Source organism: Lactuca virosa, chromosome 3, assembly GCF_052849685.1.
Source record: "Lactuca virosa cultivar CGN04683 chromosome 3, Lactuca_virosa_CGN04683_v6, whole genome shotgun sequence".
In the NCBI taxonomy this organism is placed as follows: Eukaryota; Viridiplantae; Streptophyta; class Magnoliopsida; order Asterales; family Asteraceae; genus Lactuca; species Lactuca virosa.
In genome coordinates, this window is record NC_136428.1 from 92,774,026 (window position 1) to 92,790,040 (window position 16,015).

Below are 16,015 nucleotides of genomic sequence, written 5' to 3' on the forward strand. Positions count from 1 at the left end.
AATATTAATTAATAAAGATTTACGTTTCACTAATTGAATATAAAATCCGTTCTTTAACCTTTATTTTTATGCTTTGAAGGTCGATGGTCTTATCATCCACCGATTACCACCAAATCCAATATAATATTAATTAATAAAGATTTACCATTCATTAGCTGAATACAAAATACGTTCTTTAACCTTTATTTTTATGCTTTTAGAGGTCGATGGTCTTTCATCCACCGACTACCACCAAATCTAATCTAATCTAATCTTAATATTAATATTAATAAATAAAGTATACAGAATGGGATCTGCCACCTATCATGGATCGTGACTCATCAAAGAAAAAAAAAAGGCATCTTGCTGAACGTGGCTTTTGTCAGCACCACAATTAAATTTCCTAACTTTCTAGCTTTAAATACGTCACAATATGGAAGAACGATGGACAGAAAAAAAAAAAAATACAAAGATGGAAAGCTCAGTTGGGGAAAAATACCCAAATCCATCACCTATTTGTGCCCTAAATTTTATTACATTCAACTCGAAGCTTAGTGGTAGGGACAACTATGGCCTGTGGAAAACACAGATGCTAGTATGTCTCCTAGATAGTCACCATATCAATGGAAAACCAGTAACCCCTCAAACCAGTTTTACAGTCAAAAGATCAGATGCTCTTGTCAAAGTTTGGATTCTTGGTTCTCTCTCTGAACATACTGGTAAATTTTCTTCTTTTTTATTTAATAAACTGCCAAAATTACCTACTTTTATTCACACAAACAACATTCAAAACAACGTATATTGTAAATGCAACTCATAAAGATTATGTATTTATGTTTTAGTAACTTTTAATTTATTGTTTGTAATTGTACCGATGTACGAATTTATGTGATTATTATGCTTTACTCGATGAACCAAAAATAGCAGAGAAAAGGAGGTCTATTTCTTTTGTTTGAGATGCTTATTTGGGTCTATCTTATCTTGCAGTGTGGCCATTAAGGGATCCGATTATTGAAGCCACTAGCCAAAATGCAAACAATGTGGCTTTATTTCCAAATGCAATTTGGAGTACCAACAAAGATGGTCACAACATTATTCAATATGATGTTTCCAACCTACTATATCAAATTGTTGGTCAAAAGAGTACTTATAGAACAATCAAAGACTCTTTTGGAAATAACCTATTGCATTTGGCTCAACAATTGTCAATTATCAACAAATTGAATCTTATATCAGGGTAGCTTTACAAATACAACGTGAACTACAATGGTTTAAGGTATGAATCTTTATGAAATGGAGTTTGAATTTTATTCAAACTACATAATGTTTTCATCTAATTATGATACATGGCTAACATATCCTAATCTTGTAGGAAGTTGAAAGATTTGTATGTTCTCTGGAGATAACATACGAATACCTCAAATGGTATTTAACATACGAATACCTCAAATGGTATTTACAAGAGAACACAAAGACCTGGTGCTTGAAGGAGAAAAATGGATGAAATACCTCAAATGGTATTTACAAGAGAACACAAGGACCTGGTAATTGAAGGAGAAAAATGGACGAAATACCTCAAATTGCTTCAATTTTGTTGACGAAATTGATATTCCATGTTCGATGCATCGGGCGGGCTTGACACCATATGGGTAATCGTAGACAGATTGACCAAATCAGCACACTTCCTACCGATAAAAGAAACCGACAAGATGGAGAAGCTGACTAGAACGTACATCAGAGAGATTGTACGACTCCATGGTGTGCCGATATCCATTATCTCCGATAGAGATAGTAGATTTACCTCACGGTTTTGGCAGTCTCTACAAAAATCCTTGGGAACTAGGCTTGACATGAGTACGACCTACCACCCACAAACCGACGGACAGAGCGAACGAACCATTCAAACGTTGGAAGACATGTTAAGAGCTTGTGTGATAGACTTCGGTAAAGCATGGGATACCCATCTACCGCTTATCGAATTCTCCTACAATAACAGCTATCATACTAGCATCAAAGTCGCTCCATTCGAAGCTCTTTACGGTCGCAAATGCAGATCACCCCTGTGTTGGGCTGAGGTGGGGGATACACAACTAGCTAGAGGGCAAGTCTCTAATAGCACCCTCACTGGCCCTGAAATCATAAGGGAAATCACAGAAAAGATCGTTCAAATTCGAGAAAGACTGAAAGCGTCTCGCGATCGGCAAAAGAGTTACACAGACAAACGACGCAAACCCTTGGAATTCCAGGTGGGTGATCGTGTACTACTAAAAGTTTCCCCTTGGAAAGGAATGATACGATTCGGCAAACGCGGGAAACTAAATCCAAGGTACATCGGGCCATTCGAAATCCTTGCTAGGATTGGGCCAGTAGCATACAAACTTCGATTACCTTAGGAACTCGACAAAGTACATCCCACATTTTACGTGTCGAACCTAAAGAAGTGTTTGTCTGATGAGACACTCGTAATACCACTCGACGAAATCGAAGTTAACGAAAATCTCCACTTCGTGGAGGAACCAGTCGAAATCATGGATCGGGAAATCAAACGAACGAAACAAAGTCGTATTCCCATCGTGAAGGTCCGTTGGAACGCTAAACGAGGACCCGAATTCACCTGGGAACGCGAGGATCAGATGAAACAAAAGTATCCACATCTCTTCCCAAACTCTTGAAATCCCAGTCAAAATGAAAATTTCGGGACGAAATTCCTTCTAACGGGGGGATGATGTGACAACCGTCAAATTTCGGTCAAGTCAAAGTCAAACAAAGTCAACAAGTCAAACCGGTCAACTCCAATAACCCTTGTATGTTAGGGTTTACGTTATGTAATCACTATACAATTCGCTATTTTAATGAGAAATCATCATTTGGAAAGTTCATGTGTTTGATTTTCCTTAGCCTTAACAGTGCTAAACAACGAACCAAAGCGATAAAACACTATTGCACAATCATCGGGATTGTGTACGACACTAGAACACGGTTTAACGGGGTTTACGAACCTTGCATTGTGAAGCCGGACACTCAAATTAATCACAAACGAAACCTCTCTAAATCGTTTTCACTCTATCTCTTTCTATTTGAAATCTCTCTCAAATCTCTCTCAAAATTTACTTTAACTTTTTGTAATCATTTGGGTCATATCGACCCTTAACCGAGTCAAAAATCGCTTGAAACGGGGTAAAAACGGGTAAAATAGCCTTAAGGACCTGGAACTGAAGCTTCAGGACCGAAGCCTCTCATCCGAGGCCTCGGATCCGAAGCCTCTCATCAGGACCGAAGCTGAAGCCTCTCAGGAGACCGAATCCGAAGCCATCAGACAGCAGCCTCGCATGCGAGGGTCCGAATCCGGCCTCCATGCGAGGGGTCTCGCAGACGGCCCCTTTTTACCGGTTTTTCGATTACGACTTCGTTTTAACTCCGTTTTTCATTATTTTAACGTGGGATTTTCACCCAAAACTTTATTTTATAAACTAAGGCCCCAAAATATATAAATCTCCAGGGTTTTTATAAAAATATATTAAAAGAATTAGTGGTTGAACTAATTATTGAGGGAATATTTGCTTTTCCTTAATTTATGGCAAAAGCAAACCACCACCACCTCACTCTATGATCAACCACTCTTTCCCACTACCCCTTGTCTCCTTAGTGGACCTTTACACCCAATCTCCAGCTCTTCCCACGTTCTAAGAGCTGGAGGATTGATCCTCTCTCCTCATTCTCCATAAAGTTCTTTCATTCTACACTTAGCAACCAAAGGACACTCTCCAAAATTCTCTCATCTTTTCTCTCAACTTCAAGAACTTCAAGGCTTTCTTCAGCGATTTCTTTCTTCAATTAGTAAGTATCTTCATCATTCATATAATTATTACACTCCATTCTACTCAAATCATTGATATCTTACACAAATTCCATCTTATTCGGAGTTAGATTCTCGAATCATCAAGACATCTTCTTAGTGTTCTTGGGTTGAATACTTCCTCTCTCTCACTTTCATCTACTGAAACCACATAAGGTGAGTTCATACCCCTACATTTACATGTTTTTCTTAAGTTTTAAGGGGTGAATACAAGTAAAATCATCAAGAACACAATTAAACTTTTTCTATCAGATTACATCAGAAAAGATGAACTTCGATCACGGACTGTTTTGGTCAACTTAAATATTTTAGTTTTCAAAACTGTTCCAGGTGCAAGTAGTTCAAACTCTTAGCTTTAAAATGACTACTTGCACATCTCCAAATGATTTTTCTACAATTTATGGTGATTTTTACAAAACTGCCTGTCATTTCAGAGGCAAACCCGGACCAGTCTGTGATTATGAACATTTTCACCTCTGTTAGAGATCACTAAAAATCATGATAAAATTTACGAACAAACTAGACTCATATTCCAAACTCTCAGAATTTGCGGATTTGGATTTAGAGCTTTGATGATTTTTCTATAAATTTTCTAAGAACAGTAACAGAAACTGTATTCAACGAAAAGTTGCTGTCAATTTCATTTCACCTTGTAACATGTTGAGCAAGGTGTATATCTTTATGTGATTATATGTTATTGCAATATATGACATTTTATCTTAATATTTAGACACACATCAGTTTACAAATGGATTTGGACATATAAAATATAAAGAATAACAAGTGATTATAATCAAAGTACAACCGATACATTCAAACATTTAATAAACTATTTTGAATATAGTTTGCATACATTACTACGTACTACCCTTGGTTGATAAACTATAATAGGTATAGTTTATGATACATTACATAACACATACATTTAAAAAAGGTACATTTATACAAAGGATATTTTCATTAAGCAAGGTACGGCCATACGGTACCAAGTTTTCATAACACGTAATTCCGTTAATGACTTTGTGAGACATTTACTTCAAATTACCATTAAGTCCTGTATTGTAACCAGAGTCTCCTTGAGGGAGAGCGTGATAGTTGTGTATAGATCTATATTGGGTTTGACAAACCCACACCTAAACTGCATGCAACAGTTAGACCGATAGGTCTGGGGTGACAAATGTCATAACATTTCCGACGCCTGAAGAACGTCGTTTTAGGCAACCTTGGTCATAGTATGGTTATAATAAACTCACATAAAGTATTAATAAACATTGGAATTTACGGGAACTTCATTAAAATTTAACGAGTTTATGTCGATTTAAACTTGCATTGTTTTACTATAAATATGACAAATTACTTGTACATTTCGGTCTTTGGGTTTTAAGACTACATTTACACATTAAGGAAAATATTGGATTTTCTAACACAAATACTACTTTTACAAACGAAAGGCTTTTAATAATACCAAACAAAAGCTTATGAACTCACCAACCTTTGTGTTGACACTTTTTCAAACAACTTGTATTATCAGGAAATCATTAAACAGGTAACCAAGTTCTTTTGAGGATGGGGCGCTAAGGCGTCTACTATTTCATATTTTGTCAACATATTGTAATTGATTCGTAAACATGTAATTCATACAATGATGTCACTTTTTCAATTATATATATGTTGGTTGTGTTTGCTTCAATTACTATTACAATTGTTGTTATGATACTATACATGAAGTCCTCCACCCCCGGACGTTTCCGCCATCCTTGGTTTGGGGGTGTGACAGATTGGTATCAGAGCACAGTTTATAGTGAATTAAGTATATCAAACCACATAAGATATACAAACTATAAACACAATTGGGACTAATAGTCTCTGATTTGTGCATTTTTCAAATAAATATACTTTTAGAAAATAAATGATTTTCTTGATTAAAGTATACATACATACATAACATGCTCGCATGGTATCATAACTAGCGAAAACATAAATCAAAAGAAGAAGAGTTGAACATTTTGAGTATGCCTTAGTATATGTGGATTAAGTCTGGGAAGGATATAGCCTGATCAACTATATCTGTCCGGGAATTGACTTGCATATACCGGGAGATGGTCAGGATGGGCAACAAATCTAACAAACCTAATAACACACTACAAAGGATACTTTAAGAACTCAAAACTAAACATTTACAAATACTATAGGAGTATTTTGTGTTACTATAATAAATTATCTGAGAATTAAATAGGTCTTTATTTATAGATCAATAGCTGCTAAGTGGATGCGCTAAGGTCATATGTAACTAAGATGCTATAGACTTAGAATTTATGTATCTTTGTTTCACTTCCTGCCCTTGTTTGGTTGTGGTCTTGGAGTTAGGGTCATCTATTCGAAGGACTATTATATCTTAATCACATATGACTGGTATGCACTTTGCAACTAATGAAGTAACCGATAAAGATCTTTTTAAAACATAAATATATTAATTATGTCCCGACTAAATTAGTATGTGTGAAACTTTTACAAACGGTCATATACTTGGAAACAAGAAGCTGCTTTCCAAATGTTAAAACAAGCCCTATGCAGAGCACCGATCTTGTCTCTCCCAGAGGGAACCGAAGACTTCGTAGTGTACTGTGATGCTTCGAATCAAGGCCTCGGATGTGTGCTCATACAGAGAGGGAAGGTTATCGCGTATGCATCAAGACAGCTTAAGACGCACGAGGTTAATTATACTACGCACGACCTGGAATTAGGAGCAGTAGTATTCGCTTTGAAGATCTGGAGACACTACCTCTACGGCACGAAATGCACTATCTTCACTGATCACAAAAGTCTTCAACATATCCTCAATCAGAAAGAGCTCAACATGCGACAGAGGAGATGGGTAGAGTTGCTGAATGACTACGAGTGCGAAATTCGTTATCATCCGGGCAAGGCCAATGTAGTGGCCGATGCTCTAAGCAGGAAGGAGTACTCGGGCCACCGAGTAAAATCCTTAACAATGACAATCCATTCCCACCTGACCATACAAATCAAGGAAGCTCAACTGGAAGCTTTGAAACCAGAAAAGGTGGCAGGAGAGACATTAAGGGGAATGGATAAAAACTTAGAAGTCAAGGATGATGGAGCACGTTATATCATGAACCGGATTTGGACACCGAAGTTCGGTGGACTCCGAGACGTCGTCATGAATGAAGCACACAAGACTCGATACTCCTTCCATCCCGGGTCGGATAAGATGTATCTGGACCTCAAGAAATTATATTGGTGGCCGAACATGAAAGCTGAGATTGCTACCTATGTGAGCAAGTGCCTGACTTGCGCCAAGGTCAAAATCGAATACCAGAAACCATCCGGGCTATTACAACAGCCGGATATACCTGAGTGGAAGTGGGAACGAATAACCATGGACTTCATAACCAAGCTGCCTAAGACATCGGGCGGGCTTGTCTCTCCTAGAGGGAACCGAAGACTTCGTAGTGTACTGTGATGCTTCGAATCAAGGCCTCGGATGTGTGCTCATACAGAGAGGGAAGGTTATCGCGTATGCATCAAGACAGCTTAAGACGCACGAGGTTAATTATACTACGCACGACCTGGAATTAGGAGCAGTAGTATTCGCTTTGAAGATCTGGAGACACTACCTCTACGGCACGAAATGCACTATCTTCACTGATCACAAAAGTCTTCAACATATCCTCAATCAGAAAGAGCTCAACATGCGACAGAGGAGATGGGTAGAGTTGCTGAATGACTACGAGTGCGAAATTCGTTATCATCCGGGCAAGGCCAATGTAGTGGCCGATGCTCTAAGCAGGAAGGAGTACTCGGGCCACCGAGTAAAATCCTTAACAATGACAATCCATTCCCACCTGACCATACAAATCAAGGAAGCTCAACTGGAAGCTTTGAAACCAGAAAAGGTGGCAGGAGAGACATTAAGGGGAATGGATAAAAACTTAGAAGTCAAGGATGATGGAGCACGTTATATCATGAACCGGATTTGGACACCGAAGTTCGGTGGACTCCGAGACGTCGTCATGAATGAAGCACACAAGACTCGATACTCCTTCCATCCCGGGTCGGATAAGATGTATCTGGACCTCAAGAAATTATATTGGTGGCCGAACATGAAAGCTGAGATTGCTACCTATGTGAGCAAGTGCCTGACTTGCGCCAAGGTCAAAATCGAATACCAGAAACCATCCGGGCTATTACAACAGCCGGATATACCTGAGTGGAAGTGGGAACGAATAACCATGGACTTCATAACCAAGCTGCCTAAGACATCGGGCGGGCTTGTCTCTCCTAGAGGGAACCGAAGACTTCGTAGTGTACTGTGATGCTTCGAATCAAGGCCTCGGATGTGTGCTCATACAGAGAGGGAAGGTTATCGCGTATGCATCAAGACAGCTTAAGACGCACGAGGTTAATTATACTACGCACGACCTGGAATTAGGAGCAGTAGTATTCGCTTTGAAGATCTGGAGACACTACCTCTACGGCACGAAATGCACTATCTTCACTGATCACAAAAGTCTTCAGCATATCCTCAATCAGAAAGAGCTCAACATGCGACAGAGGAGATGGGTAGAGTTGCTGAATGACTACGAGTGCGAAATTCGTTATCATCCGGGCAAGGCCAATGTAGTGGCCGATGCTCTAAGCAGGAAGGAGTACTCGGGCCACCGAGTAAAATCCTTAACAATGACAATCCATTCCCACCTGACCATACAAATCAAGGAAGCTCAACTGGAAGCTTTGAAACCAGAAAAGGTGGCAGGAGAGACATTAAGGGGAATGGATACGATTACCCATATGGTGTCAAGCCCGCCCGATGTCTTAGGCAGCTTGGTTATGAAGTCCATGGTTATTCGTTCCCACTTCCACTCAGGTATATCCGGCTGTTGTAATAGCCCGGATGGTTTCTGGTATTCGATTTTGACCTTGGCGCAAGTCAGACACTTGCTCACATAGGTAGCAATCTCAGCTTTCATGTTCGGCCACCAGTATAATTTCTTGAGGTCCAGATACATCTTATCTGACCCGGGATGGATGGAATATCGAGTCTTGTGTGCTTCATTCATGATGACGTCTCGGAGTCCATCGAACTTCGGTGTCCAGATTCGATTCATGAGATAACATACTCCATCATCCTTGACTTCTAAGTTTTTATCCATTCCCCTTAATGTCTCTCCTGCCACCTTTTCTGGTTTCAAAGCTTCTAGTTGAGCTTCCTTGATTTGTATGGTCGTGTGGGAATGGATCGTCATTGTTAAGGATTTTACTCGGCGGCCCGAGTACTCCTTCCTGCTTAGAGCATCAGCCACTACATTGGCCTTGCCCGGATGATAACGAATTTCGCACTCGTAGTCATTCAACAACTCTACCCATCTCCTCTGTCGCATGTTGAGCTCTTTCTGATTGAGGATATGCTGAAGACTTTTGTGATCAGTGAAGATAGTGCATTTCGTGCCGTAGAGGTAGTGTCTCCAGATCTTCAAAGCGAATACCACTGCTCCTAATTCCAGGTCGTGCGTAGTATAATTAACCCCGTGCGTCTTAAGCTGTCTTGATGCATACGCGATAACCTTCCCTCTCTGCATGAACACACATCCGAGGCCTTGATTCGAAGCATCACAGTACACTACGAAGTCCTCGGTTCCCTCTGGGAGAGACAAGATCGGTGGGCTGCATAGGGCTTGTTTTAACGTTTGGAAAGCAGTTTCTTGTTTATTTTCCCACTTGAATATCACACCTTTCTGCGTCAAGGTGGTGAGTGGTTTCGCAATCTTGGAGAAGTTTTGTATAAATCTTCGGTAGTAGCCAACAAGCCCAAGGAATTGTCGAATTTCGGTTGGCGTCTTGGGTGCTGACCAATTATCGATTGCCTTGATCTTAGAGGGATCCACATGTATGCCTTTCTCACTTACCACATGGCCAAGGAAATCCACTTCTCTAATCTAGAATTCACACTTAGAGAACTTAGCATAAAGCTTCTCCGCTCTTAGTGTCTCTAGCACTTGGCGTAGATGTAGGCGATGCTCTTCTTCGCTTCGCGAGTAGATCAAGATATCGTCGATGAATACGATTACAAACTTGTCTAGGTAGGGTCGACACACTCTATTCATTAGGTCCATGAATACCGCAGGTGCGTTTGTTAAACCGAAGGACATCACCACAAACTCGTAGTGCCCATAGCGAGTTCTGAATGCAGTTTTGGGAATATCTTCTTCTTGAACTCGTAGCTGATGGTAACCTGACCTTAGGTCGATCTTTGAGAAGAAATTTTCTCCTTGGAGTTGGTCGAAAAGGTCGTCGATTCGGGGTATAGGATATCGGTTCTTGATGGTGAGTTTGTTTAGTTCCCGATAGTCGATGCACATGCGAAAGGATCTGTCCTTCTTCTTTACAAAAAGGATTGGTGCTCCCCAAGGTGAGAAGCTTGGTCTGATGAACCCTTTGCTCAAAAGCTCGTTCAACTGACTGGACAACTCTTGCATTTCTGTTGGTGCGAGGCGGTATGGAGCTCTGGCTACGGGGGTAGCTCCGGGTATTAAGTCAATTCTGAAATCGACTTGTCGTGCGAGTGGTACACCAGGAAGATCTTCTGGGAACACATCCAGGAAGTTACACACTTCGGGGATGTCTTTGATGTATTTCACGTCTTGTTTCTTGTCTACTACGTGGGCCAAGAAGGCGTGGTACTCCTTCCGGAGATACTTTTGGGCTTTGATGCATGAGATGATTTGTAAATTCGCACTAGGTTTGTCACCATAGATGAGAAGGGTTTCGTTATTTGGTAGATTGAGGCGAACGGCCCTTTCGTAACATAGAATGTCGGCACGGTGAGGAACTAACCAATCCATCCCGATGATTACGTCGAAGCTTTTTATGGTGACCGGCATCAGGTCAATTTTAAATGTATGGTTGTCTAGAGTGAGAGTACACTCTGAGTATATATCGCTAGTGCGTTCTACTTTCCCATTTGCCATTTCTACTACATAAGTATCCTTTAGTGATTGGGGATTTTGTTCAAGTAATTGTTTATATTGGTGGCTCACGAAACTCCTCTCCGCTCCACTATCGAATAGTACGCATGCATAAGAGTTATTGAGGAGAAACGTACCGGTAACCACCGCGGGATCCTCAACTGCTTCCCCATGTCCTATTGCCAGGATTCTTCCTACTCCACCAGCATTAGGGGCTTGTGCTTTGGGGCAGTTTCTTTTGAAGTGACCTGCGTCTCCACAGTTGTAGCAGGTTCGGGTTGCCCCCGTACTGGCGACTTGGTTGATTGGTCGAGCCGGCGCTTTACAGAAACGAGCAGTGTGCCCCTTCCTGTCGCAGTTGTTACAGTGCATCTCCCTACAAGCACCATTGTGGTGAAAGTTGCACTTGTTGCACTTGGGTAGGGTTCCAGCATATGGCTTCGGTGGTGCAGTAGTGGCAGCATTAGTGGCAGCATGGACAGCAACAGTTTGTTGCTTCTTAGCGGGGTCCTGTGCTGGTTGGCTCTTCTTTTGGTTCCAGAACTTCCTTTTGTTGTTTCCCCCTTTTGATTGATCGGTGGTGGTGGTTGTAGTATTATGACCGGCTCGGTGGTCAACAAGTTGTTGTGTCAACTCCCTGGCACTGTCAAAAGTAGTTGTATTAAGGAAAATATTGGATTTTCTAACACAAATACTACTTTTACAAATGAAATGATAGGCAGTTTTGTAAAAATCACCATAAATTGTAGAAAAATCATATGGAGATGTGCAAGTAGCCATTTTAAAGCTAAGAGTTTGAACTACTTGCACCTGGAACAGTTTTGAAAACTAAAATATTTAAGTTGACCAAAACAGTCTGTGATCGAAGTTCATCTTTTCTGATGTAATCTGATAGAAAAAGTTTAATTGTGTTCTTGATGATTTTACTTGTATTCCCCCCTTAAAACTTAAGAAAAACATGTAAATGTAGGGGTATGAACTCACCCTATGTGGTTTCAGTAGATGAAAGTAAGAGAGAGGAAGTGTTCAACCCAAGAACACTAAGAAGATGTCTTGATGATTCGAGAATCTAACACCGAATAAGATGGAATTTGTGTAAGTTATCAATGATTTGAGTAGAATGGAGTGTAATAATTATATGAATGATGAAGATACTTACTAATTGAAGAAAGAAATCCCTGGAGAAAGCCTTGAAGTTCTTGAAGTTGAGAGAAAAGATGAGAGAATTTTGGAGAGTGTTCTTTGGTTGCTAAGTGTAGAATGAAAGAAGTTAATGAGAATGAGGAGAGATGACCAATTCTCCAGCTCTTAGAACGTGGGAAGAGCTGGAGATTGGGTGTAAAGGTCCACTAAGATGACAAGGGGTAGTGGGAAAGAGTGGCTAATCATAGAGTGAGGTGGTGGTTTTAGTGGACCGTCTGCGAGACAGAGGCATACATAATTACTACTACACTAGTCAACAACATTGTATTTACAATATCTAGTACCAATTACTACTACACTAGTCAACAACATTGTATTTGCAATATCTAGTACCAATTACTACTACACATTGTATTTGCAATATCTAGTACCAATTACTACTACACTAGTCAACAACATTGTATTTATAGGATATTTCCAATTACTACTATACTAGTCAACAATATTGTATTTGCATATCTAGTACAATTACTATTTTACTAGTCATCAACATTGTATTTGCAATTTATAATAGTCATCAACATTGTATTTGCAATAGAGAATGAGAGGATATAATTAATACACATGGATGTCAGTTTTTACTAGCAACGTTGCTATTTAAGCCTTTTGCCTTTAATATTAGATATCATATCATTACGTCCAGGGTTTGAATTCAGACCCTGACACATGATTGATCTATCACATATGTTAACTTCATCGTTGATGTGTTTGTCAATTCTCATGACACGTTTTGCTTAAAAATAATTACCCTAAAAAGACCATACTAATGATTAAAAAATGTCATTATTACCTTTTTCTGTACAAATATATCCTTAATGTCAAAATTACAGATTGAAACGTACATTTTTTACCATTTTATTTTGTACTCAGTGAGAAAAGGTTTTAGATTATCTAACGTGTTCAATGAAAACAATACTGACCAATCAAGTACAATAAATCTTTTTACCCATTTTACTCCTATATTTAAAATAGTTATACAGATATTGTAAGTAGTAAGATGAACTAAATATATGCATTAAACATGGCACAAAAGTCATACAAAATCCAGCCTACATTAGAATATAGCAATCCAAATTAAGAAAATTCAACGAGACTATCTGTAGAAATAAACTTACATCAAGGGAACATAAGTGCAAAAAAGGTCTTTCATCAAAGCAAAACTCAAAGGACAAAAACAAAATTATCTTCTATAACTTAAAAGTCTTGGAATCAAATAGATTTCTAATCATGTTAATGACTTGGTTTTAGACAGGTACAGGAATGGGCATGGGCAATGGCTCATCAGCAACAAGTGGTGGCCTGTATTCCTCAACCTCTTTTGGTGGATGAACAATTACATCATCTTTTGGCATATGAATTATAACATTATCAGGCAATGGAGTTTTGGGCCCAAGCTTCCCTGTAGGATCCCAGTCAAGCATGATCTTTACCTTAATCCCAAGAACACCCTGTACACATACACATATGCAAACACAATTTATTATTTATAGAAACTTTTCATTTGCATCTTATTTTAATATATGTTTGAAAATAAGTATAAACAACATTTACTTACCTGTCTAAGAAGCACGTGTCTGACAGCAGAGTCGATGTACTCCTTGACCGGTTGACCGGATGACACCATGTACCCGTCCTTGAACTTCATGGATTTGGCACGTTGAGCCCTTAGCTTTCCACTGACAATCACTTCACACCCTTTTGCTCCATTCTCCATTACAAATCTTAGAACACCATAGCAAGCCCTATATAATAAACAGTTTTATCATCAATTACACAAAGATTGGCTGAATTAGAATGACAAAAATATGTAAAGAAGAAAAAAAAACCTGCGAACAGCAAGGCCTCCAAGAAGCTTGTAACGCAAAGATTCAGCCTGAGCAATGGCACAGAGACCTCTGTTGTTGACTCTTTCAGCATAAAGCTCAACACTGTTTTCAGGAAACTTGAATCTTTTCTGAACAAGAGATGTCAGCTCCCTTATTCTCCTTCCCTTCTCACCTGATTCAATAACCATATAATCACATTATTATTATTATTATTATTATTATTATTATTATTATTATTATTATTATTATTATGTGAAGTAACAATTTGTTTTTCTAATGTCATATATGATTACATTAATGATAATGTGCTTTTAGGGTTTTACCAAGAACATTTTGGGTACGGGTGGCCCTGATGATGATCTCTGTGCGCATTGGTGTAACCCTAACTTCAACACCTGAGTAACCATCCTCTGCAAGTTCCCTTGTAAGGACCTCATTCAGCTCAGCAAAGAACACACCATCTGCTACAAACTAATGCCCAAAAAGAATTTAGGTTACAAGCTATAAGAAGAAAAAACAGATTCACATTAACTTGTGATAGTGATTGATGAATGATGATGAGACTAACCTTTCGTTTTTTGCTCAATTGAGTTGCCATGTTTGCAAGCTGTGTATTGGGTGATGAACACTAACTCTGAAATTTGAGACAACAGGGAATTTAGAATCAAATTTCACATTCGTTTCATGGTCAAACAAGAAAATAGGTATTCAGTAACTTGTAATCAGTGCTTTCACACCTTTGTATATCTATCTCATTAAAGTCTCTGACAAATTATAAGCAAAACTACCCCAGAATACGATCACATTTCCAAGTAGTAATTTTCCAATTGAGTAAAAATAATATTTGTCTATCAAGTTTATATTCAATCGAACATCCATTATATATTCCAGATTAAAATAAATATGAAATAACTTTTATATGAATGTATTGCATGCGTGTTCAATGACCAAACAACAGATCCAGCATGTTGTCAATTGGGAAATTTTATCAAACGGTTGGTGCGCATTAAAATAACAAGATATTGTCGAAACATCACTGCATCACTACCAACAGATTACAGCTATGCATCATAGGCAGATAGCTTATCGTCATGAAAGGGAGGTCCGGGAAAAGGTAAAAAAGCAGACCGGGATTTACCCTAGCATCGAATAGATATAGCAGATAACACACAAAAACCGAGTCGTTTCACCATCACTAGTACCAGAAAATCATCAGAAATAAAACTATAAAAAGATAACATAGAATCCTAAATATTTACCAACTTGGATGAATTTACAGAAAAAGTTGCAGGAAAATAACGGAAATCGCACCTCAAAGCTCAGGGTATGGAAGCCGAAGATGTTGAAGGAAGATTCGGCGGGGGAAAGAAAAAGGGAGGTAAGAGAACAGGTAGGGTTTAGATGTATTCACCCGGATACGCTTGAAGCCCGAAGTGATGTGAACTGGACCAAGGTCGAGTTAAGGCCTTAACTTTTGGATTGCCATTCGAATCGGGTTTTCTAAACATTGTTTACCCGAATTCAGAGTTGCACAAAGCAAATCGTTTTGATGAGGAAAAATTATAAATATAACCATTTTTTCTAATCCTTTTGCAGAAAATAGCTAAAAAAACTCAAAATTACAAAAATAGCTACTAAAATCAAAGATAGATTAAAGTCATCTGCAATTTTGTCTTCTCATCTGCGAATATACAAGCACTTAAAGCATGCATTGACAGTTGTACGTTTGTAGACTTGTCCATCTGCGACCATTTGCGATTTTCGCTTTATTCATAATATAAATTCCTAATTTTTTTTGGAACCGTCATTTTTTTTTATTTTTCTTTGGGAAACTCTCACAAGTCTTTCAGAGGAAGCTATGGACAAGTATTTGAAATCTCCCGAAAACATGATAAGGTATTTACTCTTTTTGTGTTATAATCATCATTTATCATGTTTAGGTTATGTTTGCGTACGACTTATCCGGAAAATGTACGAAAAAAAACATAAACAAAGTGTTGCCCTTCCGATTTTCGTAGATGTGTAAGTTATATTCGATATTTAGAGCATTTCATAAGTAGCCTTGTGATTTTGATGCGTAAGTAGTCTTGGTATTGTTTGTTTATTGCAAATATGTGATTGTACAAGTATATGATGTATAAATCGTGCATTGTGAGGATGTACATTTG

General features: G+C 38.8%; 1 protein-coding gene and 1 long non-coding RNA gene across 2 annotated transcripts; one reads left to right on the top strand and one right to left on the bottom strand.

The window, feature by feature from the left end:
* The first annotated feature begins 427 nt into the window (after nt 1-427).
* Nucleotides 428-2,801, top strand: LOC145166195 (uncharacterized). Its single transcript, XR_013740423.1, has 3 exons — nt 428-698; nt 967-1,255; nt 1,352-2,801. It is a non-coding gene; the product is annotated as an uncharacterized LOC145166195 (long non-coding RNA).
* A 10,256-nt stretch (nt 2,802-13,057) lies between these two features.
* Nucleotides 13,058-15,294, bottom strand: LOC145166196 (small ribosomal subunit protein uS3z-like). Its single transcript, XM_079085134.1, has 6 exons — nt 15,159-15,294; nt 14,416-14,481; nt 14,171-14,318; nt 13,848-14,019; nt 13,577-13,763; nt 13,058-13,469 (listed from the first exon to the last, which is right to left on the bottom strand). The coding sequence occupies exons 2-6, from the start codon at nt 14,443-14,445 to the stop codon at nt 13,266-13,268; spliced, it is 741 nt and encodes a 246-aa protein (XP_078941260.1). The 5' UTR covers nt 14,446-14,481; nt 15,159-15,294; the 3' UTR covers nt 13,058-13,265.
* Between the last annotated feature and the right edge of the window lie 721 nt (nt 15,295-16,015).

Bases quoted from the DNA above. Each gene is read 5' to 3' on its own strand.
- LOC145166196 (XM_079085134.1), bottom strand. From the start codon at position 14,445: ATGGCAACTCAATTGAGCAAAAAACGAAAG. The intron at 14,319-14,415 runs GTTAGTCTCATC...TTTGGGCATTAG, and splicing joins AATTGAGCAAAAAACGAAAG to TTTGTAGCAGATGGTGTGTT. The intron at 13,470-13,576 runs GTAAGTAAATGT...GTATGTGTACAG, and splicing joins GACACGTGCTTCTTAGACAG to GGTGTTCTTGGGATTAAGGT.